Genomic DNA, 26,050 nt, shown 5'->3' on the forward strand with positions numbered 1-26,050 from the left:
CTGTCTTGGTCTGTGTGGTGCAGGAGGTGCTTCAACCTCACTCCCGTGTTCTGAGATTCTCTGAGTGATGTTTTATTCTTGCATAGTTCTTAGTTGTTCTTCTTGTGAAACGGAGTCAAATCAGGTATGACCTATGTCACCATCTTGGTGATGTCATTCTCTCCTTATTTCTGATCTGCAATTCCTAAACAGTTTAATCCATTTTCCACATTAGTATAGAAGTTATTGCTCCACAGTGAAACTCTTATGTCATCAAAACTCCTCTTTTGACTTCTATTAAGTTCCATTTTATATAATAGAATCTCCACAAACTCTTGTTGAATGAATGAAGAAGTGGACAACTGGATGACAGGCAGTGAGCAGATTCAGGCACAGTTATTTTGAGACTTATTAGCCATAAAACAATTGTTAGAAGAAATGCCAGCTAGTTAAACCATTTTGCTAGAACTTAACCTCTGAAACAACTGTCCATATCACATCAAACTATTACAGATGAAGTTATTTTTCTTTGTAAGTTTCTTGATTTTATTTCATTAAATCAACCAGAGACGATGATGGCAACTTTATGAAATTTTGGAATTGAAAAGACCAGTAAATAATAATCATAGTAATCATAATAGGATTTCTGCAGTCCTATAGACACAATGGGGATGTATTTCCTAGGGGTGATTTAAAATTCAGAATTCTTTCAGCTCCAAATCCATATATGTTGTGCAACACAAAGGAACACTCTCCCTCAAAAAAAGTGACTAATTCTCATCCACTAAATTGTTTAAAAACACATTCTTTCTAAGTGTACCTGCACACATTTCTGTAAAGCTAAAAGCGTCCAGAGATATATAGCGCTCATCTTGCTATAAATTTAAATGTAATCCTGACCTGTATTTTTATGAATTAATAAAAATTTTACTTGGGCAGTCTGGGTTTTGCAGTTAATCAAGAGAATTGTACCTTTAAGAGAGTATCCTAGCAACCTCTCAGCGGCTAAGGAAAGACCCAGCTGACAATATACACAGATTTAATTACTCTGCTGGTCTCCATCAAACTTCGCAGTTAATCAAAAAGATACTTAAAAACAGAAACAGAAATTAAGCCACAGCTGAAAATGAGAACTATTGGTAAAAGGGCATAAGGGAAGAATTATCTTGACTATAAAGAGAACTTTTTACTCTGGAACGTGTTTATCAAGAAGCAGAGTAGCAATGAAATTGGTAAAGTTATGATTGCAGTAGGGGTGTCAGAACCAACCTATTATTACTCTAAGAGATCGCTAGTTCCAGGGTCAAAATTACATTGGAGTAATCACAGCTTTATAGATATTCTCAAACTTGAAACCCCACTACATTTCAAGGCACTGTCTAAATGTACACTTTCTAGTGGTGATGCATTGTAAGGGAACTAAGCCCTGGAGAGCCATGTTTCTCTTGAGCACACATTTGGAAACAGAGCTGATTTCATCACCGCTATGTCCTACATCCTTCGACCACCAGTCCAGACTCCCCATAATCACCACCGTTATTCTACATGGCCTGATATTCGGCCCCATCTTTATCTCTATATCTATATATGTTTATAACAGATTACACAGAAACAGGTCTGTCCGAGATGAGGTAGGGTATTTTTGGGTAACAGATGCATAAATCAAGGAAGCCAGAGAAAGACAGATGGAGACTTTGTACAGCAAACAAAATCCAAACTTGTGAAAACATGGCCTACTTTGTCTAGAAATAAAAACTTCCCCTGGATGTATATAGGCATTCTTGTTTATATACATGTCTTCAGCAATGCTAAGGAGTGGACATGAGAAATCTGAATACTTAGTTCTAATTTTTCTTTTGTTTAACATATTCCCTGTATATAGGCTAATTTAGATCATTTTAATATTTCTTAAACCTCAGGCACAGAAAGCTACTTGCCTGGATCATTAAGCACACACACACACACACACACACACACACACACACACACACACACCCCTCAAACTGAGAAAGCTGAACTTTTAGATGTAATGTCAAATTTAAACCACATTGATTAGTTTTCCTTCAGGGAGTGCTGGAGGATGTTTGGAAAGTTTTTCTGGAAGCTTGGGGGTTATAGGCTGTGATGGAGGAATGACATATGAACTAACTAATCTTTTTGGTGCTGGTTGTTCCAAAGGCGTTTCTCTTTCCTGACTAGTTCAAATCTTCTGATATATTAGCCACAGAGAGCTAACAGTTAGACCGTATCTGGTTATAGCCGTAAAGAAGTGGCTTATTTCTAGTCTAGGTGGCACGCGGTGTGAGGGGCAAAGGTGAGTCCAGATCCAGCACCTGCACACTGTAACCCCAAGCCCTCAGTGCTAAGATTCGAATTTGCAAAAACTTGCAGGCAGCCACTTCCGTCTGTGTAGGAACGTTTCCCCTCACCACCACCTCCTATTGTTAGGTTAGAGCAGTAGTTCTCAGACTTCAGCTGCAGTGCCATCCCCTGGAGGGCCTCTTCAAATACAGACTGACCCACCCCTGGACTTTCTAATTTCAGAGGTCTGGAGTGGAGCCCGGGAACTAGCATTTCTAACAAGTTCCTCAGGGGACACTGCTGCAGCTCTGGGTGGTTTTGGGGACACACTTTGAGAACTACTGCCTCAAGTTTAAAGCAAATGTGTCTATTTAAATGAAGCTGAATCTGTTCTTCAAGAGAAAAACCGTGGTTATTGTTCAGAGAGATGCCATTATTTCCTGCTTAGAACCAAGGACTGCGTATTTATGATAAAGCTCGACTTCAGAGTTATGCGTGCCATTGTTTCTGGACCCCGGTGATAATGTTTGAGGTGATAACATGACAGATTTTCTGGCCCCTGTTCTTTGGTTCTACTGATTCTAGTTTTTACTGAAAATATTTTAAATAAAGAACAGATATGTGCCGATTAAGTCAAGGAGGTCCTTTGTCAGTGTTTAGGAGAGTAAATAGTACAGATATCATTGAAATTAGAAGCAAATATTGCAGCGAAATTTAAGATTTGAGGCTAAGTTCTTATAGAAGGACAAAAGGACTTCAATAAACCTTTGTTCTCAGGTGTACCCAGAAATTTTCTGTATCCACGATTGCCTAGGTAGGGTAACTCTTGGGTTCTTTTTATCAGGATAAAAAAAAAAAAATCTGAAATCTATGATGTCCTGTTATATATATAGATTGTATGAAAAGTATGCCTAGCCAGGATCAATATCCACTGGGACGGGAGTTCTGAAATTTGATATTTAGGTCAGTTACAGAGAGAGAGGCAAGGCAGCTGCTTTTGGCCATGCTATTCAGGGCGATCCTCGCTCTGTGGCAGGGAGGCTTCACCCTGAATTTCAATGCCCTGTCTTCAGAACACAATGTGGGCTCCGGATTTCCATCTATTCCTCCTCCATGGAAACGGCTAGTGAAGCAAAACTATGTGTGTAAAACTGCTTCTCCCACAGGCGGCTTGTTCCCAGAAGCAGCAAAGTGCCTTCTGTGGAAAAGCTGTAACCTCCGCGTGGCTCTGTAAAGACAAGAGCCACTTCAAAGATGGCAGATTACAGGGTGAAATCGCACGTTTCGTTTTTTAAAATTCCGTATTAGCAAGCATCTGCTGTGAGACAAAAGTTTAAGGCGTTTGGTACGGAAGTAAAACACTGACGAGGTGATGCTCTCCCTATGCTGACATGCCACACTGTTTCACTTATTCTCTTCTCTCAAGAACACATCCTTTTATTAATCATCGCGATAACCCTTGTAAGATATGATCTGCCCTACTCCCCATCCGAGGAACCTTAAGTCAAATTATTTGACCAAGGTTGTAATTAGCAAGTGACAAACCCCAAATCCTGTGTTCTTTCTACGCTACCCTGGCTACCTATTTCTGATTTTTGTTTTGTGCTGGACTGAGACAGAATGTCTTCATTTATATACAGATATAGATTTTGCAAATGTAGCATTGAGTACGGGAAAATATGTATCTGGATCTCTAAGCCTTTTCTATGAACGTAGAAAAGCGTAGTTTAAATGTCTTGCAGACTCACCTACCGCTGAAATTGCTCACCTTTAACAACAAAGTGAACTTCTTAACACAAGCATGGTGAAATCCTATCTTATCACAGAAATGGCCTGTTCCTAGGAATAAGGCGTATGGAGTAAGCAGCTAAAGCTTATTCCATTAAGAGCCTTTCGATGTTTTCTTCTGTTAAGAGCCATTCATTTTTTTAATTAATTGGGAAATACAGTAAATACGATTTTCTTTTTTATGCCCAAAGTGTCTTCATCAGGGAAAAATGCCTCCCCCACTCCACAGAAATACCAATCATTCCAGGAAGAGGGCTAAGAGTAGGGAGTCCACGCCTCCCATGCACATGCCACCAGCCCTACAGGCGAGCACGTAACGTAAACTAGCCAAGCAGACCTTTGCCAGAACTACAGGAAAGATTTTCTCTTTCTGAGGTGGGTGCCAGCTGAAGGGAGGCTAGGGCTTGGGGCTGCCAATTGCAATACTGTCAGCAAATGCAGAAGTTATCTGGAAATGATACCCAGCAAATGATACGCTAAGAGGTGGAGAGTAGGCACTACTGTTTTAACCTCCGGAGCAAAGCACATTTTCTTGAGCTTTCCAGATTCAAGCCAAAATTAATTTCCTTGCTCTGTTTAAGCTAGTCTTATTTGGGTTTCTGTCACTTACCACTTAAAGAGCACTACTGCAAAACTCTTCCTAAAATACTTTATTTCTTTGGACTTCTTACATTGAGACTATTGAATGCAGCCTGTTACCTGTGTAATCTATCATATATTACAACCCGTTAGTCTCAACTGTCAAATGGAAGCAATAGTAAGCGCCTTCTTTAGAAAAAGCTTTGGGAGGATCACGCGAAAAAAGCACATACATAAAAACACCAACCGCCAATTCTATATATAGAATTCAACAATACCACTTCATCCCCCCTTTTCTCCGTTACCTTTCCAGAACATCAACAATTTGAGCATCAAATGGTTCTAAGATTTTTCACGTATGAACTCATTTACTGTATGCAACTACCATGAGGTAGGTACTGTGATTAGCCCCACCTCGTAGAGGGGAGGGGCGGTATGGAGAGGCTTTGAACATATCCAAGGACACACACAGACATTGACGGGGGAGGGAGCTGGGCTACAAATTGTCACATTCTGCAATCCAAGTCCGGTGTTTTCTGGACTTCATTGTCTTTTTGCTATGAGGCTAACTCTCTACCTCTCCTTATGTCACTAAAACTGTCTTCAGAAAAGCTTTCCAAAACTTAGCTGTTCTACTTACTCTTTTGTAGATTAGGAAGCCAGCTCATCAGTCATACACAGTTAGTGCCGAATAAAGGGACATTCTAAGTGCAGACCTAAGAGGCACAATATATTCAGTAACAGATATTGTATGTTAATTTGGAGGTTTAGAAGCTCTTTTTGCTTGTATCTTACTCAAAGTATAATGTCAATGTATCTTGTGTACATTACCTATGCTCTATTTTTTCCAAGTAGTCCCTAAAGGAAACTCATAACAACTGTGATAACAACAGCTGATGTTTACTGAGTGCTTATAATGTATCCTGCACTGTGCCAAACATTAACCGACGTATTTCAGGTACTCCTCATAGCCACCCTAGGAAGCATTATAAAAGACTAGTAATTGCTAAGTAGCCCAAGGACGCCCAGGGAGTGGATGGAAGGGCAGGGATGCAGCCCGGCTCGTGTCCACACTGAGGGAGAGGCAGGGCCTTACTCTCCCGGCACCTCCTACCGTGCCGCGCACCCCCCAGGGAGCACGCAAACAAGCAGTCAGTGAATGAATACATGACGTGCTCTTTGCTCAGAACAGAAAAACACTTTCAAGTGATACGAAAGGGGACTTGAAGGTGAAAGGGGCATTTATTGCGTAGAAAGGAAAAAGCTTTAAAAGATCCTTTCTTGACAATTTATGGTAACTTCTTTAATCCTAAAAAGTCCACACTGTCACCGTAATACAAGTTTCCCATCCCCTTTTCACCAGACGGACTTGCAGGCTCTACCCAGGTTAACACCCAGCCAGGGACAGCAGAAGTTTCAGCGTGTCTGAAAGTGAGGTGGGGATGAGCATCAGAAAGCCGTTGGGTCAGCACTGAAGTGTTTATTTTGATTCAATCTAGTCCCCCTTACCGCCGCCTTTTAATATTATAAGCAACATAAGCCGTTATGACAGCTATGAAGCGTGAAAGAATTCATTAAGACTATAATTATCTGATAAGGCTAAGCATACTGTCTAACCCGACTTAGGGCAGATTCGTCTACTTCAACTAAAAATACTGAATAGGAAAAATTTAAAAAGGTGAATAATGAAATAAAAACCCTGCAGGTCCTATTTCCACTATATATTTCCCAAGTGACCTTAAGGAAGGTACCATTCAAACAAAGAGTCAGTGTGTTTTACATTTTTATTAATAAGAGTTCTGAGTGCAAATAAATTTAACTTGACATTTAGGAAAAAAAAAAGTTATTCACTAAGGTTTGTTCATAAAAACTTGTTCTGTATAATCTCCAATTTTAACGTTTAAGACCATAATGCTAAGCCTATAACTTAATTTTAGGTTTAATTTAATAATTCTGCCTTATTGCATCTGGTTAAAAAGACTAGAAAACATCAGGTAGAAAAAAGCAAGAGACTAACTAAAATGACCTGAATATAAAACTTTACTAAAAGACTTTTTACAAAAGCCTTTAGAACAAAAAAACCCTAAAAATTAGAATACTTTTGGCTGAAAAATTAGCAGCTATGAACAAAATTAACAGTACATAATATTTTATCAAGAACTCCACTACAATATTGTGGTTTACGTATATTAGAATGATTTACAATATACTAAATGCTTATTTATATCAGTCATAGAAAACTTTATTAAAAAATTTTTAATATAGTTTAGCACTTTTGAGAGATTCAGTTCCCAGTAAATAACAGGAACACAATTTAGAAGATGCCAGGTGGTAACATCTTTTCATTAGAGACCTAACCAGGTCAGTCTTGTCAAAGAATTATGAAATTATATTCAATAATAAGCATTTATAAGAACTCAAGATAAAACAGTAACTCTAGTCCCCTCATCAGTATGTATGCTTGGCATGAGAAATCATACTATGAGCAAATATGTAGTAAAAATTCTTGAAAACAACAGTTCACTTTAGAATAAGTGCCCATCAACATTATTTATTCTTCCCCTGACACACTATTTCCACCACTCTTCATCTGAACTGTGTTTTCTCCTTGGTTGGTGGTGTATTACTGTTTCTTAAAGACCAGTCATGCCCAGCATAATCCAAGGTCATCAACTCCTTTGCAGCTGACATGAGCTACAAACAGCAGAAGACCAAACACTTTTCAACAGAAAATCGACCACCCTACTCCGCAAGGCAGGTGCCCCATCTCTTAAACAACTTTTACCAAGGTTGCTTTAAAATCAGCCCTGTAAGTCCAATAGTATCACACTATCGTTATCTCTTTGGTTTGACAGTAAGTTCAAATCTTAAAAGTACGTATTAAAATTTCCTAGTTACGTTACTCTGGAAACATAATTGAGTTGAAAATCTTGCTATTTTGGGATGAAAGTTCTTCTGTTCCGTGTATTTGGTATGAACGCTCACATCTAGTCACTGAGATATAAAAGGCGTAGGAGATCAAGAAGACGGCTTACTGATAACACTGCATCCAAGCCTCTGGGAGCCATGACAGGGAACTGTCCACCCAAACAAACATCTTCTGAATTCAACCTAATGTATTAGCACAGTTGTAGGTAAGTGATTTGACGAGACTCTGTAATTGGGAAATGAGTGGCATTTAACTGTGGTTGCTTCCAGAGGAATGGGAAGTCCCCATGTTGTCACTGTTCCACTTAAGAGTACCCTCAGCCTTGCCACACTTCCCAACAGAGCCTCTCACTCTTCATTTCCATTCGACAATCAGCAGGAAGACTGTATTTAGCTCAGAGAGGACAGGGCCAAAAATAAAATAAATAAATAAATAGGGATAAAAGAGAAAATGAATACGTACGCCAATGGAGTAAAACTCCCCACTGAGCTGATTCAGAGGTAAAACCTATTTGTAAAAAGAAAGTAAGATGCATGTCTATTTTCGGTTTCAGTCAAAAGAGTATGCTTCATTGTTGGCAAACTAGCTATGCGGTGTGATATGATCTTTTTATTTCCGCTGTATTTATACTTTAAAAACTATTGCTTAATAAGGACTTAATATTTATTAAAAACTCTTTATAATAAAATAAATACTGTATTGAAACACTTTAATATTTACAATTGGAAAAAATATATACTGTCAGTCATCTCAGTGCTACTTCTTCAATTTCATCTTCTACAGAATCACCTTTTACTGCTGGTTTATTGTTTGCATGTTTTAATTGGTGTCTATTTGGATTAAAACTTCTTCCTTTGCTGAAGAAAAAGTCATCGTCATCATCATATTCCCTACCCCTGCTGCTTTTATCCCCAGGGAGAAAATTTAGAGGGTCAAAGTCTCCATTGGTGGCAGCCAGAGAATTTGGGTCACTGCTTTTAGAGGAAATGCTGCTGCCGCCACTGGCACCAAATAGCTGTTCCATCAGATTAGCTTTTTTCTCTTTTCTTGTAATTAAATCGACACTGTCTTTACTAAATTTCTCTATATTGTTTCTTTGGAAATCCAAAAGGCTACTCTTGTGGCTAACTGGACTTGACTTGCCTAATGTTTTCGCAAATGAAGGCACATAGCTACCAAATGCAAGCCCATCTGGAGAGGCTGGTTTTCTGATACTGCCTGGATTCTCACCATCGCCTTTTGTACTGAAAAGACTGATGTCTTGCAAATGATGCCCATTAAATAATCTCTCCGAGGATTCAAAGAATGTGTGTGTTTTGGGGTTTCTCTCTGGGGAGCGCAGCTTTGATTCCAAATCACGAAGCAATGGCAGAGAAGGATATTTTAGATTCCGAGAACCTTGGAGTTCTCTGCTGATTTCATTCAGTTTAGCAAGTAGCATTTCTCTCTTCAGCCTTTCTTCTTCCTCTTCTTCCAATTTATCAGTGTTTTGAATGTGGTAGGTTTCCATTCGGTATCTTCCAGTTTCCAACACTGGCTTTTCTTCTCTCTCCAACAAAGATGTCTTTTCCTTTTGCTTTTTAGCAAGTTCTTCTCTTTCCCGCTCTGTATGAAATCAAATTTTAAAAATGGGATTTTACAGTAGTATTTTCAAATAAGAAAACTCAACTCTCATCTTTTACAAAACAATAGCTTTACCTAATTTGTGTATGACCGCTACAGTGAGGGTGGACACCATAAATTTCACTTTTATACTTGATATTTAGGGTTTCAAAAAATAATATATACTTAATATATATTTAAGAGTCACAATTATAGAAAAAATTTTGTTCTTCAAGTTAGGGGTGAGAAAGAAGGTTCTCTGCCTATTTTTTATACCTAATAGTGTGCTGTACACTGAATGGAGGATGGTGGGATGGGTGGAGCAAAAACTTTAAAAATAAATTGAACATTTGGATGTCATACTCTGAGAGGGACACAACATCACTTATGTAGTGTTCTGACAGAAGATGCAATAACCTGAATTTAATTAAAAGAAAACTTCAGATAAACCCCAAACAAGAAACATTTTATTAAAAAAAGGGGTCGGTGTTCATGAAAAATGTTAATCTAACAAAATATTTTTAAAAGGCTGAGAAGCTGTTTTAGATGAAAGGAGACTGAAAAGATATGAGAACTAAATGCAATTCATGATCACATCCTAAAGGGAAGAAAATGCGGAGACGGCGAGGAAGATGGCAGACAAGTAAGACGCAGAAATCACCTTCCTCCCCACAAATACATCAGAAATACATCTACACGTGGAACAACTCCTACAGAACACCTACTGAACGCTGGCAGAAGACCCCAGACCTCCCAAAAGACTCGAATGGTGATTGGTGTCTGAAGCAGGCGGGAGGGCAGTCGCAAAGGACCGAGCCCTGGACCCGTGGAATCTGATGCCATCTCCAGCCATGTGGATGAAAGGCTCTTGGTGCTGCAGCCAGCAATCAGTGCAAGAAAATGCTATAAAGGACAATACTGGGTCAACTGACAAAACAGTACTGTGGACTGCAGATTGGAGAAATGTGTTGTATCAAAGTTAACTTTCCTGAAGTTAAACTACACTGGAATGATAGAAGAGAATGTCCTTATCTTGGAGAAATACATATGAAAGTATTTTAGGATATGGCCATGAAGTATACAACTTACTCTTACGTGGTTCTCTGGCTATTATTGCCACTTTACTATAATTCTGAAAGGATTTCTAAATGAAAAAACTAAAAATATTAAACATGTAAGGACACTATGCATTTGGTAACTTTATAAATGGCAGGTATTTCTCACTGATAGTCAGATCATTCCACACAGACTCCAGGAAAAAAAAAAATCAGTCAAAAATGACAAAGAAGTGATAGTCTTCTGCTACTTTATTCCTTTTCCTGGTTCCTAGACAGAACTGACCATAATACCTATTTTCTACTCTATAGTTTAATATGTTGCAAGCGTCTTCCTTTGTGGTTTAGCCAACATTGACATAAATGTGGCTTCTATTTCAACTGTTAGATGGTTTTAAATACACACACAAAAATATACATACTCTAAGCAATAATTAGGTCATGATTTTTTGTTAACTTTAAGGGAAAAACAGTATTTCTCTGTAAGCAGCTAATACATAATTAATAAAATACATGCAAAGGATTAGAGTCTGGGATCCTTCTCGCTTATACCTTTAAGACATTTTATCCAAATGAAAATGGATTTATTCCTGAACTTCATTTCCAGTACCTGAAACTATGTGAATTGGTTCACTAAACTTCCACATTAATGGTTGAATATGTTAAAGATTTATTTTATATATTAAAACTGAAGAAAAATTATAGGAATATATTCAAGGCCTCACAATTCATTGATTTTAATGTTTGGGCTTGTCTACAGACTAGACAGGCTCAAGGTCAAGCCAATAAACAGGGTTGTCTTTCAGTTATCTCTTCATCAGGCTTTAGTTATACATAAAGAATTTTTTCCCCTTTCAAATGAATTCTACTTTATCTGAATTTTCTGAAGGTAACTTGTTTCTATCCCCTAATCCCAAATAGCAACTTACAGTCTTCATTCTTTTTCTGTCCTTAGTAACTTCATTCAAAGGTTTCTGACTGCTTGATAGACTCCCCCCCACCACTGTAACAACCTTTTCTTGTTCTGTATAACCAGTTCACTGTTCAGCTGGAAGATATTAGGGGATATTAACCCTTTCTTTTCCAAGGGATGCTGACTTATCACTTGCTTAAACTCTTTCTTACCATCCTCCAGCTTCTCAGCCTCCTGTTTCACAGCATGGAGTCCTTGATCTTTAACAAATTTGTCTTCTCTTTCCACAATTGGGTTTAGAATCCCTGCTTCTTCATGATCATCTCTCCCTTGAGATTCCAGATCCTATTATACATTTTTTTAAATGCAAGTTCACATGCAGGAAAAGGGGGGGAAAGCAATTTAAATATCATAGATTTATCTCCCATTAAGCACAATCCCAACTGTTAGAAATTAAAGCAAATTTTCCATTTCTAAAGCAGCAAGCTACAAGTTACCACCTTTGAAAGATTTTCAAAAGCACACAAGATTATTTCTTACTTTAGTTAAAATTTTTAAAGAGGCATTTGGAAAACATATCAGAACCAATATAATGGAAGCAAAGCCAATGCCCTACATAAAATTCTTAAGAGACAAGTATCAGAAGTATCCTTACCGGGCTTCCTTGGTGGCACAGTGGTTAAGAATCCACCAGCCAATGCAGGGGACACAGGTTCGAGCCCTGGTCTGGGAGGATCTCACATGCCGCAGAGCAACTAGGCCTGTGCGCCACAGCTACTGAGCCTGCACTCTAGAGCCCACAAGCCACAACTACTGAAGCCCACGCACCTAGAGCCCATGCTCCGCAACAAGAGAAGACACCGCAATGAGAAGCCTGCGACTGCAACAAAGAGTAGCCCCCGCTCGCTGCAACTAGAGAAAGCCTGCACGCAGCAACAAAGACCCAACACAGCCAAAAATAAAGAAAATAAATGTTTATTTAAAAAAAAAGAGGCATCCTTACTTTGCATATTTCACAACAAAATCTGATGAATTCAGTTAACCAATAAAGGCTATTCATCAACTATTAAAGGCCAAGTGATACGGTGTTGAGCTGTAACACCGGCAGCGACAATGGCATAGAATCTTTCAAGTTTATACTATGCCCAAGGTCTCCAATTAATAAATCTTACAATATTTAAATCAAATAAAAATGTAAACTTAAAATTTATTGTTTCTTATGGTCCATTTCACGTGTGTGTGTAATTTTTCTTAATAAAAGTAAAATTTATTACTAGTGGATTTGTAGAGAATTGTCTCCTAGTATCCATTTTCCCCTTCTTCCTTTTTGTTACAGAATCCCTTAAGTTTTAGCAGAGCACAGCGCTGCCTAACTGGAGACCACATTTGCTAGCCTCCCCTGCAGCTAGACAGAACCAGTGGAACGTGAGTGGACGTATGTATGCAACTTCTGATCACATTTATAAAAACAAAAGCTGCTTGCCCTCCACTTCCTCATTCCTCCTTCTCCCAGGTATGATAAGACAACTGCAACCACACAGATGTGGTTACACGCTTCATGATCGAAAAACAATGAGATAGAGAATGGCTACCATGGAACAAAGGTGTCTACCTATTCTGGGGACTACCCACTGACCTTCAGTTTATTACAAGAGAAAGAGTCTTATCTCTTGCTTGAGCCACTGTATTCTGGGTCTCTTTCCAATAGCAACAGCCTATACTTTTACTAACAGAGCTCCCGTTTGCTGGGACCCCTCAAAGTGACAGGATTAGTCTTAAGGGCTTTATAAACTTCATGATTAGTTATTACCACAACCCTGAAGGGTAACCCACCCTTGTTTTATAGATTAGGAAACTGAGGCTCCAACAAGTCACACAAGTCACTAAAATGTTAGAACTGTAATTTAATTAAAACACTAACTGCTAACTCCAGGGCTATATCCTCTTTCACTATATCAGGTTGCTGCTTCTGCTGAATCTTATAAAGGGCAAATTTTTTAACCCTTCTAAAATTAAGAATTACTTTGCTATTCCACACTTTGCCTTTTCAAAAAAAAAAAAATTAACGTGACCTAGTCTCAAGGATTTGTAAATATAGGAAGAAACACACTTAGCAGATACAGCTAACTTATCTAAATTGTAAAACAAAAACAAAATAAAGGAAAAAAACAAAACAAAACTAGAGTACACACAGGAATCAATTCAGTCCACACACAGGAGGTGATCTCAGGATCCCTGGGATACTTACAAGTAGTATCAAAAATACAGCATTATATGAAATATGCAGGATCCCTCGTATATTGTTTTCTTTAGAGTTTCAACTGTAAACACTAAAGATAAAACCCTATTAGAGAAAAGGACCTTCCAGTACTCAGTATGAGTCCTTTTAAATGAAGATGCAACACAGGCCTCCTGAATTCCACTCTAATTTGAATGATATAAAGTCAGATTCCACTGCAATTACTTTGCTCGACATTCAGCTAAACTATAAAATTATCTTACATAGGAAGCCAAAAAAATTAAATGTAGTCAAATTCTAACAAATCATTTGAAAGCTACTGTAACTTGCTATTATACATAAAAGCCAGAAGGATTTTTAGAGACTATCTGGTAAGAGACATAAAAGGTAAGAAACTTAGATAATTTTCTTTTCTTCTTCCTCCAACCTAGAGAGTACAACTGACATTTCTGAAGCATCTGAAAGATGCAGTGTTAACTAAGAGTCAATCCAAAGGAGTTTAATAAAATGCACAGATGTTATCTCTTTCCCTGTAAAAGGCTAGTTGCATATTTATACAGCTATGGCACTAGCTTCATTGCTGAAATTTTTAAATGTTTGATATTGTGCATTTAGGAATAACTTCAAACCTAGAGTTTCGTACCTAATCATATTGCTAAACTCACCAAAGAAAGACGTTCAGGTTCTTTCCGTTTGTTTTCATAACACATAACTGTTTGTGGTGTTATAGGATATTCCTCCAGCTCGAAGTCTTCACTGGTTTGTACTTCTTTTGTACACTGGTTTGTAAAATCACTCTGGCATGCAGCTACCATGAAAATTATAAAAGAATTTTTCTAATCGTATTGAACAGTGCTAAGATATATGGAATTCAATTGGTATATGTTCACCCTCTAAATGAGAAAATGCACGTTTCTCAGCTCCATGACTACTCACTATTACTGTTTTTATTTCTAGGATTTACTGGCAATTTTGTCATTTGAGGACAACTCTGAGGGATAAATCAATCTATTAAACTTTTACAAAGTTTATGTTTTTAACTTTTTGCAAACCAGAGAAGAAGGAAATTATACTTTTGTTTTTTGAAAAAGTAAGAATATGCATAAAAATAGCAAAGTATTTATGAGTGAAATGAAATGACAGCTGGGATTTGCTTTAAAGCACGCCAGAAAAAAAGTAGAAAAAATAGGTGAAATAAAATTAGTAAAATGTATAACTGTTAAAGGTGGTGATACATAAATAAAGGTTTATCATACTATAATCTCCTGTTTAGGGTATGCTTATAGTTTTTCATAAAAGTTTAGAAAAATAAGTTATAATTAGGAAAAACATTTTAATTATGTAAAACATAACTGTAATGACCTCAAGGGAAAAAACTGAGAAAGTGAAAGGATTTCTGAAAAGTACCTATAAGGAAATCTATTTCAATAAAGTTCTTTCCCTTCATCTTCCTTCTACTTCAAAATTAATTTATTTTATTATTAATAACTACAATGTTTTTCAACAATAATAACTACTATACCATTTTTTTTTGATGTAATTTCTTTTTCTTTCTTTGGAGAAGCCTTTGGCAGACGATTAGAATATATGTTTTTTAAGTCCAGTTCTCTCTCCTTTTCCTGAAAACAAACCCAACACAATTAAGAATGTAGAGTCTCAGTTTAAAATAAAACAAAAATCCTCATCTTTTCAACTGGTATTTTCCTCACCAAATTGGAATATACCTAAGTTCAGCTTCCCTTTGTAACTACCAATTATAGAAAGGAATGTCTTTAGGACATTTAGGTTACGGTAGAGCAATGATTCTCCATTGAAAGTCCAATACGCACTAGCAGTCATGAAAATCAGAATAAGGCAAAATTCATTTTCTACCCACTCCTACGTGATATAGTAATGTCTTCAACTGACTTCCAGGCTTAGCCACACGAAGAATTTAATTAGCATCTCTCAAATGTGGGTTCCAAATTAATGGCGAGTTAAAAATTAGACCATTTTTTAACACACAAGTGTTCTTCACCATTTTGCAGCTATGGCTTTCTCTTAGAACTTGATTAACAAAATGAAAATTCTATGCAAGATAATGCATAAACACTTAATGTTGCACAAAATTTCAACCCATCAGTGACCTCTGGATAGAATTAAGAACACCTACTTTAACAGAATTAATTAATTCTAATGCTTCTTCTAAACACTGTGAAAAGGAAGGGCAGTATTTGGAACAACTTTAAAAATCATCAATCATGGGGTTATCTGAGGAAGAACACTGAGCTATTCAACCGTGCAACACAGAAAAACTCTAGTTCCCATAACTTTCTTGCAGGATTTTATAACTTTTTTCAGTTATATCATTCCTATTAGTGTATCTAATGTCTCATTTTAACAAATATTTTCTTTATAAGTGCCAAAGAAAATATTAGAATTTTGTAAATGATATGGTACCAAAGTTCCAAATATAAATGATAACAATGTTTTAAAATAGAGTCTTCATCTAATATATAACATAGGGAGAAATGATGCCATTTAAAATAAAATGCTTACCTTTAATTTGTGATGTAGTTGTTGTAGCTCATTTTGAAGAATTTTGTTTTCATCATGAGCCTCATATGCCCTTTTCCTTTCAGCAAGCAACTGTCGCTGGAAACTGTTAGTACTTAGCTCAAGGTTTCTTGATAGTTCCTATGGTATATGTATAAATACGTTAAAAAATAGTACTAAAAAAATAATTCAACAGTAAAATACTGCACTTAGTGTCAAAATGACATTTTTAGTGGTACTAAACAAGACATACAAATCAGGTTGGCCTTAGTGTTCATAAACATACAATAAAACAGAATATACATTTATCAACAATTTAGTAAGATGCTTCGCCTATTATTCCTCTCTTTGTTTTCCACAATGATTTGTAGATAAATTCTTAAGCAGTTGCATCAAGAGCACATGGATAGTCATTTAAGTTGGGAGCAAGAGACAGCCAAAGGATGTGACGAGAAGCACTGGCTTTTGGGAATCATTGTTTGGGCAAACAGAACCTGAGGCAGCCGTGTAAAATTACACAGCACTATTCAAGGTGCAGCGACCATCATCCCAGTTTTTACTTATTTCAGCTCTAAAGACACACAGGATCAAAGTGAAAGGATGGAAGATGATATTTTAAGCAAACAGAAACCAGAAGAAGGTGGGCATAGTCATACTTAGATAAAATAGACTTCAAGGCAAAAAGGGTAACAAAAGAAAAAGAAGGTCATTATCTAATGATAAAGTGGTCAACACATAAAGAAGACAACAATCATAACACATACACTCCTGGGACTTCCCTGGTGGTCCAGTGGGTAAGACTCTGCGCTCCCAATGCAGGGGGCCCTGGTTTGATCCCCACATGCATGCCACAACTAAGAGTCTGCATGTCACAACTAAGAAGTCCACATGTCACAACCAAGAGTTTGCATGCCACAACTAAGAAGTCCTTATGCCACAAGTAAAAGACTGCACATGCTGCAACTAAGACCCAGCACAGCAAAAATAATAAATAAATATTTTTTAAAAAACACATACACTCCCAACACCCAAGCACTGAAACATATTAAGCAAATACTGATAGATCGTAAGAGAGAAATCGACAATAATACAATAATAGTAGGGAACTTCAATACCACACTATTAGCAATGGAAACACTGTCCAGATAGAAAATCAGCAAGGAAATGTTGGAACCACACTTTAAAACAAATGGACTAACAGACCTATACAGAACACTACATCCAACAGCAGCAGAATACACATTCTTCGCAAGTGCACATGGAACAGTCTCCAAGATTGATCATACTGACCACAAAACAAATCTTAGCAAATTTAAGAAGAATAAAATCATACCAACTATCTTTTCTGACCACAGTGGTATGAAAATAGAAATCAACAAGAAGAAGAAAGTGAAAAGATTTATAAATATGTGGAAATTAAACAACACACTTCTAAACAACCATTAGGTCAAAACAGAAATCAAAAGGGAAATTTAAAAATTATCTCAAAACAAATGAAAATGGAAATGCAACATACCAAATCTTGTGGGATGCAGTAAAAGCTGGAAGTTTAGAGCATTAATGCATATATTAAGAAATTAGAAAGATCTCAAATAAACAACCTAACTTTATACTTCAAGAACTCGAACAAGTTAAGCCCAAAGTTAGCAGAAGGAAGGAAATAATAAAGATCAGAGTGGAAATAAATGAAATAGAGACCAGGAAAGCAATAGAAAGGACCAACGAAACTAAGAGCTGGTTCTTTGAAAAGATAAAATTGACAAACCTTTACTTGGACTAAGGAAAAAAGAGAGAATTAGAAGTGGAAGAGGAGACATTACAGCTGAACTACAGAAATGCACTGGATCATAAGCAACTAGTATGAAAGATTATATGCCAAAAAGCTATGTAACCTAGAAGAAATGGATACATTTTTAGAAACACACAACCTACCAAGACTGAATCAGAAAGAAACAGAAAATCTGAACAGACTAATGAGTAATGAGATTGAATCAGTAATCAAAAAACTCCCAACACGGAAGAGAAAAGATCAAGATGGTGGAGGTAAAGGGACGTGGTGCTCACCTCCCCCCATGAACACATCAAAAATACACCTACAGGTGGAACAATTCTCACTGAAAACTAACTGGAAACTGGAAAAAGGACTGAACAACCAAGGCTGTAAGGAAGAGGTAATCACACAGGAATGGAAGAAAAGCGATCAGGTAGGGACCTGTGCTCCTGGGAGGGAACTCAGAGGAAATAAGAAATTGCAAAGGTGGATACCCACCCTGGGTATCCAGGAGTGAGTGGGTCAAGCCACAGACTGGGTGTCCCGGTCCTGGAGTCCTATGTGGAGGAGACAAGCCTCCTGGACTGCTTGGACAGATAGAAAGGCTGGAGAAGCCTGGACTCTATTCACAAGGTGTGAGCACTGGCCTGCCTCTGAAGCAGGGTGAAGAGAGGTCTGCTCTAGCAGCTGCCAGATTTCCCACAACCGTGCCACTCTGGGCCCCACTGTACCATACCTCAATGCCTCCCTACCCCATAAACGCAGAGAAACCATTCAGGCTCCCCTCCCCTGTAGAGCACAGTGGAGGCTGGGAACAGCAACCAGCTGTGAGGGGAAAAGGGGTCTTGCTTCTGAGGAGAGGTCTGCGTGGTTACTGGGTTTCCCACAGCCACCTCACCGTGCACCAGTGAATGCTTTGGCTCTACTCAGTCTGTGCCACAGTGCGGCACTGGATGTGGGACAGCCACGACCAGGAAAAAGACTCTACCGTGGGTTGCATCTGAAGGAGCCACAGATACCTACACAAGCAGTGCGTTGAACCTTTGTATGTGAAAGGCCCCACTTGCTTCAGCACTCCCTACTCTGGGGCAAAGGTCTTGGTGCTGGGAGAGAGAAAAACACACATGTAAAGGGAACAGAGGCAGCTTGAGCCTGACACAAAGGGCTTCTGCTTCAGCAACTTGGGATCAGACCCCACCCCTGACAGAAAGGTGACAGCCACTGAACAGAGAGAAAGTCCCGTCTCACACCAGGAGCCAGCTCTAGCCCCTCCATCCCCAGTCACATCCCACTACCAAGGTAAGAGCTGCCAGCACAACATCAGGAAAGATGTGACTGGCATCCACATCAAATCCAGCCCTCCCACCAAAGGCACTGGGCATGTGCAGTCTGCATAGGGACACTCCCAAATAAGAACACCCCTTCAAGTCCACAGAAGGTCACTGCTTCACCTTAGTTCATAGAAGCAGAGAAAAGTAAAATTAGGGCTTCCCTGGTGGCGCAGTGGTTGAGAGTCCGCCTGCCGATGCAGGGGACATGGGTTTGTGCCCCAGTCCAGGAAGATCCCACATGCCGCGGAGCGGCTGGGTCCGTGAGCCATGGCCGCTGAGCCTGCATGTCCGGAGCCTGTGCTCCGCAACAGGAGAGGCCACAACAGTGAGAGGCCTGCATACCGCAAGAAAAAAAAAAGAAAAGTAAGATTAAAAGGCAGAGGAACTATTCTCAATTCAAAGAGCAAGAAAAAAACCCTGAAAAAATAATGAAATGGAAATAAACAACAGATAAGTAATTCAAAACAATTGGTAATAAAAAGCTTAACTGAATTAGGTAAAACAATTGATCTAAACACTGAACATTTTAACAAGGAATTAGAAACATAAAAAAAACCCCACCAATCGGAAATGAAGAACTCAACAGCTGAAAAAAAACACACTGAAAGGAATGAATAGCAGGTTAAGTAATACGGATAATTGCATAATTGACCTGGAAGATATAATCATGGAAATCACCAAATCAGAACAGCAGAGAGAAAAACACATTTTATAAAGTGAAAGCAATCTAAGAGATCTCTCCAATAACATTAAGTGTTCCAACATTTGCATTATAGGGGTTCCAGAAGGAGAGAGAGAGAAGGGGATCAAAAATGGATTTGAAGAAATTATGGCTGAAAACTTCCCAAACCTGAAGGAGGAAACAGATATCCAGATACAGGAAGCAGAGAGGGTTCCAAACAAGATGAACCCAAACAGACCCACACCAAGACATACAATTAAAATGGCAAAAGTTAAAGAGAATCCTAAAGGCAGCAAGAGAAAAACAAAGTGTCATATATAAAGGAATCCCCATAAGGCTATCAGCTGATTTCTCTGCAGAAACTTTGCAGGCCAAAAGGGATAGGCATGATATATTCCAAATCCTGAAAGGGAGAAACCTGCAACCTATGATACTCTGCCCAGCAAGATTAGCATTTAGAATAGGAGAGAGAAAGAACTTCTGAGACAAGCAAAAACTAAAAGAATTCAGCATACTAAACCTACCCTAAAAGAAATGTTGAAGGGTCTTCTCTAAATGGAAAAGAGGTAAGAATCTGTAGGAAAGGGAAAATCCCAGTAGGAAAGTCAAATACACAGTAAGGATTGAAGATCACTTAAATAAGGCAGTATGTAGATTAAGACAAAAAAACTATAAAAGCAACTATAACTAAAAATAAATAGTTAAGGGATAATCAAGAATATGATATCAAATACACAAAATGTGGGTTACGAAGGTAAAACATGTAGATCTTTTAGAATGTGTTTGAATTTAAATGATTACCAGTTTAAAACAAGTAGATATAATTATGAGTCAACATATATGAACGCCATGGTAACCACAACTGGAAAACAAGAAATAAAGTGGCAATAAGTATTACCTATTAATAATGACTTTAAATGTCAATGGACTAAATGCTCTGATCAAAAGACATAAGGTGGCTGACTGGATTTAAAAAAAAAAAACAACACAAGACTCTTGAATATGCTACCTACAAGAGACTCACTTCAGGGGTGAAGACACACAGAGTGTGAGAGGATGGAAAAAGATGTTTCATGCAAACAAAAATGACAAAGTGTGGGTAGCAATACTCATATCAGACAAAATCATATCAGACTTTAAAATAAAGACTACAATGACAGACAAAGAAGGCCTTATGCAATGATAAAGGGATCAATACAAGAGGCTATTGCACTTGTTAACATAAATACACCCAATACAAGAGCACCTAAACATATAACGCAAATACAGACATAAAGAGAGAAGTTGACAACAATACAACAATAGTATGAGATGTTAACACTCCACTGACATCAATGGACAGATCATCAAGACAGAAAATCAATAAGGCACAGAGGCCTCAAATGACACAACAGACCAGTTAGACTTAATTGATATCTACATGAGACTACATGCAAAAAAAAGAATGCACATTCATATCAAGCACACATGGAACGTTCTCCAGTACAGATCACATACAAAGTCACAAAACAAGCCTCAACAAATTTAAGAGAACAGAAATTATTTCAAGCATCTTTTCCAACCACAGCAATATAAAACTAGAAAATCAACTACAGAAAGAAAAGTGGATAAAGAACAAACGTGGAGATTAAACAACATATTACTAAAAAAACAATGGTCACTGACAAAATCAAAGAGGAAATAAGAAAATACCTCAAGACAAATGAAAATGAAAACACAACTTTCCAAAATCTATGAGATGCAGCAAAAGCAATTCTAAGATGGAAGTTCATAGCAATACAGGACTTCCTCAAGAGCAAGAAAAATCTCAAACAACCTAACCTACCACCTTAAAGAATTAGAAAAAGAGCAAAGTCAGCAGGAGAAGGAAATAATAAAATCAGAGGAAATAAAGATTTAAAAAATGTAGAAAAAGATCAATGAAACCAGGAGCTGCTTTTTTATAAAGGTAAACAAAATTGATAAATGTTTAGCTAGGCTCACCAAGAAGAAAAGGGAGAGGACCCAAATGAACAGAAATGAAAGATGATAAATAACAACCAATACCACAGAGATACAAAAAATCCTAAGAGAACACTGAACAGTTATATGCAAACAAACTGGACAATCTAGAGGAAATGGACAAACTTCTAGAAACATAAAGCCTGCTAAGACTGAGTCAAGCAGTTTTTTTGTAATAAAAAAAAAAAACCAGCAAACAAAAGTCCAGGACCAGATGGCTTTACAGGGAAATTCTACCAAGCATTTAAAGAACTTATACCTATCCTTCTCAAACCATTCCAAAAAACTGAAGAGGAGATAACACTGCCATATTTATTCCACAAGGCCACCATTACCCTGATGCCAAAACCAAAAGAAGACACTACAATAAAAGAAAGTTACAGATCAATATCTTTGATGAATATAGATGCAAAAATCCTCAGGCAAAGTACTCGCAAACTGAATCCAGCAATATGTAAAAAGGACTACACAACATGATCAAGCTGGATTTATTCCAGGGTCACAAGGATGGTTCAATATTCGAAATCAATGTGAACATCACATTAACAAAGGAAAGATAAAAATCATATAATCATCTCAAAAGACACACACGAAAAGCATTAGATAAAATTCAACATGCATTCGTGATAAAAACTCTCAACATAATAATGGCCATTTATGACAAACCCAGAGCCAGCATACTCAATAGTGAAAAGCTGAAAGCCTTTCCACTAAATTTAGGAACAAGACAAGGATGCCCACTCATACCACTTCTATTTAACACAGTATTGGAAGTTCTAGCCACAGCCATCAGACAAGAAAAATAAATAAAAGGCATCCAGATTGGAAGAGAAGTAAAACTGCCACTATTTGCAGATGACATGATACATTACATAGAAAACCCTGAAGTCTCCACCCCAGAACTATTAGAATTAATGAATTCAGCAACGTTGTAGGATACAAGATACGTATACAAAAATACATTGCGTTTCTATACACTAACATTAAACTATCAAAAAGAGAAAGTAAAAAAAAATCCTGCTTAAAATTGCATCAAAAATAATAAAATACTTAGTAATGAACTTAACCAAAAAGGTGAAAGACCTACACTCTGAAAACTATAAAACACGAATTGAAGATAAAAAAAGAAATGGAAAGATATCCCATACTCTTGGACTGGAGTAATTAATATTGTTAAATGACCATACTACCCAAAGCAATCTACAGATTTAATACAATCCATGACATTTTTCACAGAACTAGAACAAGTAATCCTAAAATTCATATGGAACCACAAAAGACCCCAAATTGCCAAAGTAATCTTGAGAAAAAAGAACAAAGCTGGAGGTATTACCTGATGAGATTTCAGATTATATTACAAAGCTACAGTAATCAAAACAGCATGGTACTGGCACAGAAACAGACACATAAATCAATGGAACAGAATAGAGAGCCCAGAACTAAACCCATGCACCTATGGTCAATTAATCTATGACAAAGGAGGCAAGAATATACAATGGAGAAAAGACGGTCTCTTCAATAAGCTGTGCTGGGAAAACTGGAAAGCTACATTTAAAATAATGAGATTAAAACATTTCCTTACAACATATACAAAAATAAACTCAAACAGATTAAAGATCTAAATGTAAGACCTGAAACCACAAAACTCCTAGAAGAGAACATAGGTGGAAGCCTCTTTGACATAAATCCTAGCAATATTTTTTTGGATCTGTCTCCTATGGTAAAAGAAATAAAAGCAAGAGTAAACAAATGAGATGTAATTAAACTTAAAAGTTTAAAACTTAGAACCCATTTCATAGGTCGTCTTTTCATTTCAACAGAAAGGAAACAACCAAAAGCAAACAAACAATCTGATCAAAAAATTGGCAGAATACCTGAACAGACATTTTCCTAAAGAAGACATACAGATGGCCAACAGGCACATAAAGAGATGCTCAACATCACTAATTACTGGAGAAATGCAAATCAAAACCAAAATAAGATATTGCCTCACACTTCTCAGAATAGCTATCATCAAAAAGAATACAAATAATAAATGTTGGCAAGGATGTGGAGAAAAGAGAACCCTTGGTGGGAATGTAACTTGGGGCAGCCACTATGGAAACCAGTATGGAGTTTCCTCAAAAAACTAAAAACAGAACTACCACATGATCCAGCAATTCCACTCCTGGGTATATGTCCATAAACAAAAACACTAATTTAAAAAGATACATGCACCCAATGTTCATAGCAACACTTTTTACAATAGTCAAGACATGGAAAGAACCCAAGTGCCCATCAACAGATGAATGGTTAAAGAAGAAGTGGTATGTATATATGTATGTATGTATGAATGTGTGTGTGTATACATGCACACACATAATGGAATATTACTGTCATAAAAAAGAATGAAATTCTTCCAATTGCAGCCATGTGAATGGACCTAGAGGATATTATGCTCAGTGAAAGAAGTCAGAGAGAGAAAGACAAATACTGTATGATACCACTTATATGTGGAATCTAAAAAACAATACAAATGAATGTATATGCAAAACAGAAACAAACTCACAGATCTAGAAAGCAAATTAGTGGGTACCAAAGGGGAAATGGAAGGGGAGGGGGCAAATTAGGGGTACAGGATTAAGAGATATAACCTACCATGGGTAAAATAGACAACCAACAAGGACATATTATATAGCATAGAGAATTATAGCCATTATCTTATAACAACTTTTAATGGAATGTAAACTGTAGAAATACTGAATTACTATGCTGTACACCTGAAACTAATATAATATTGTAAATCAACCATACTTTAGTTTTAATTAAAACAAACCAGGGCTTCCCTGGTGGCGCAGTGGTTGAGAGTCCGCCTGCCGATGCAGGGGACACGGGTTCGTGCCCCAGTCCGGGAGGATCGCACATGCTGTGGAGCGGCTGGGCCCATGGGCCATGGCCACTGGGCCTGCGCATCCGGAGCCTGTGCTCCGCAGCAGGGGAGGCCACGGCAGTGAGAGGTCCATGTACCGCAAAAAACAAAAAACAAAAAAACCCAAAAACCTCCCAACACGGAAAACTCCATGACCACATGATTTCACTGGAGAATTCTACCAAACATTTAAAGAATTAACACCAATCCTCCTCAAACTGTTCCAAAATATCAAGGAGAACGGAACACTTCTGAACTCGGAAATTCTAAGAAGCCAGAAATACCTTGATACCAAAATTAGATAAGGATACCATATAAAAAAAGAGAAAACTATAGACCAATATCCCTCATGAATATAGATGCAAAAATTCTCAATGAAATATTAGCAAACTGAATTCAAGAACACATTAAAAGGATTATACACCATGGCTTAGTGAGATTTATCCCTGGGATGCAAAGATGCAAATACATCACATCAATAAAATGAAAACTAAAATTCATGTGATCATCTCAAAAGATGCAGATGAAGTATTTGACTACAATATCCTTTTATGATTAAAACCCTTAACAGATTGGGCATAGAGAGAATGAATGCATCTCAACATAATAAAGGACATATACAACAAACCCACAGCTAACAATATACTCAGTGGAGAAAAACTGAAAGCATTTCCTTTAAATCAGGATCAAGAGACAAGGATGTACACTCTCACCCCTACTATTCAATATACTACCGGAAGTCCTAGCTAGAGCAATTAGGCAAGACAAAGAAATAAAAGGCTTCCAAATCAAAAAAGAAGAAATAAACCTGTCACTATCTCTTGATAATATAATCATTTAGATAGAAGACCCCAAAGAGTCAATCAAAAAACTGCTGGATCTAATTAATGATTTCAGTAAAATGGTAGGATATAAAATCAATATACAGAAGTCAATTGTGTTCCTTTACACTTAAAATGAAGCAACTGAAAAAGAAATAAAACTATTCCATTCATAATAGCATCAAAAACAATAAAATACTTAGGAAAAAATTTAACAAAGGATGTGAAAGATCTGTACAATGAAAACTACAAGATTTTGCTGAAAGAAACCAAAGAACACACAAACAAATGCAAAGACATAACATATTCATAGATTAGAAGAATATTGTTAAAATGGCTATACTACCCAAAGCCATCTAAAAATTCAATGCAATCCCCATCAAAACACCAAAGACATTCTTCACAGAAGCAGAAGAAACAATCCTAAAATTTATGTACAACCACAAAAGAATCCAAAAAGGCAAAGCAATGCTGAGAAAAAAGGACAAAGCCAGATATATCACACTTCCTGATTTCAAACTATACTACAAAGCCAAAGTAATAAGAACGGTATGGTACTGGCACAAAAACAGATGCCAAGATCAATGGAATGGAATAGAGAGCCCAGAATTAAGTC

The 26,050-nt window shown here is 37.4% G+C and overlaps 1 protein-coding gene across 1 annotated transcript in view; it reads right to left on the bottom strand.

The window, feature by feature from the left end:
* Positions 1-6,435: 6,435 nt before the first annotated feature.
* LCA5 (lebercilin LCA5) overlaps positions 6,436-26,050 on the bottom strand; it is a 63,973-nt gene continuing 44,358 nt past the window's right edge. The window contains exons 4-8 of the mRNA XM_024757412.1: positions 15,924-16,061; positions 14,908-15,004; positions 14,051-14,193; positions 11,359-11,491; positions 6,436-9,181 (exon numbers count right to left, since the gene is read on the bottom strand). Coding sequence (XP_024613180.1) covers positions 8,322-9,181; positions 11,359-11,491; positions 14,051-14,193; positions 14,908-15,004; positions 15,924-16,061 — 1,371 coding nt within the window. The 3' untranslated portion in view covers positions 6,436-8,321. The remainder of the gene's footprint in view (positions 9,182-11,358; positions 11,492-14,050; positions 14,194-14,907; positions 15,005-15,923; positions 16,062-26,050) is intronic.

Source organism: Neophocaena asiaeorientalis, unplaced genomic scaffold (genome assembly GCF_003031525.2).
Source record: "Neophocaena asiaeorientalis asiaeorientalis breed wild unplaced genomic scaffold, Neophocaena_asiaeorientalis_V1.1 scaffold253, whole genome shotgun sequence".
NCBI lineage: Eukaryota > Metazoa > Chordata > Mammalia > Artiodactyla > Phocoenidae > Neophocaena > Neophocaena asiaeorientalis.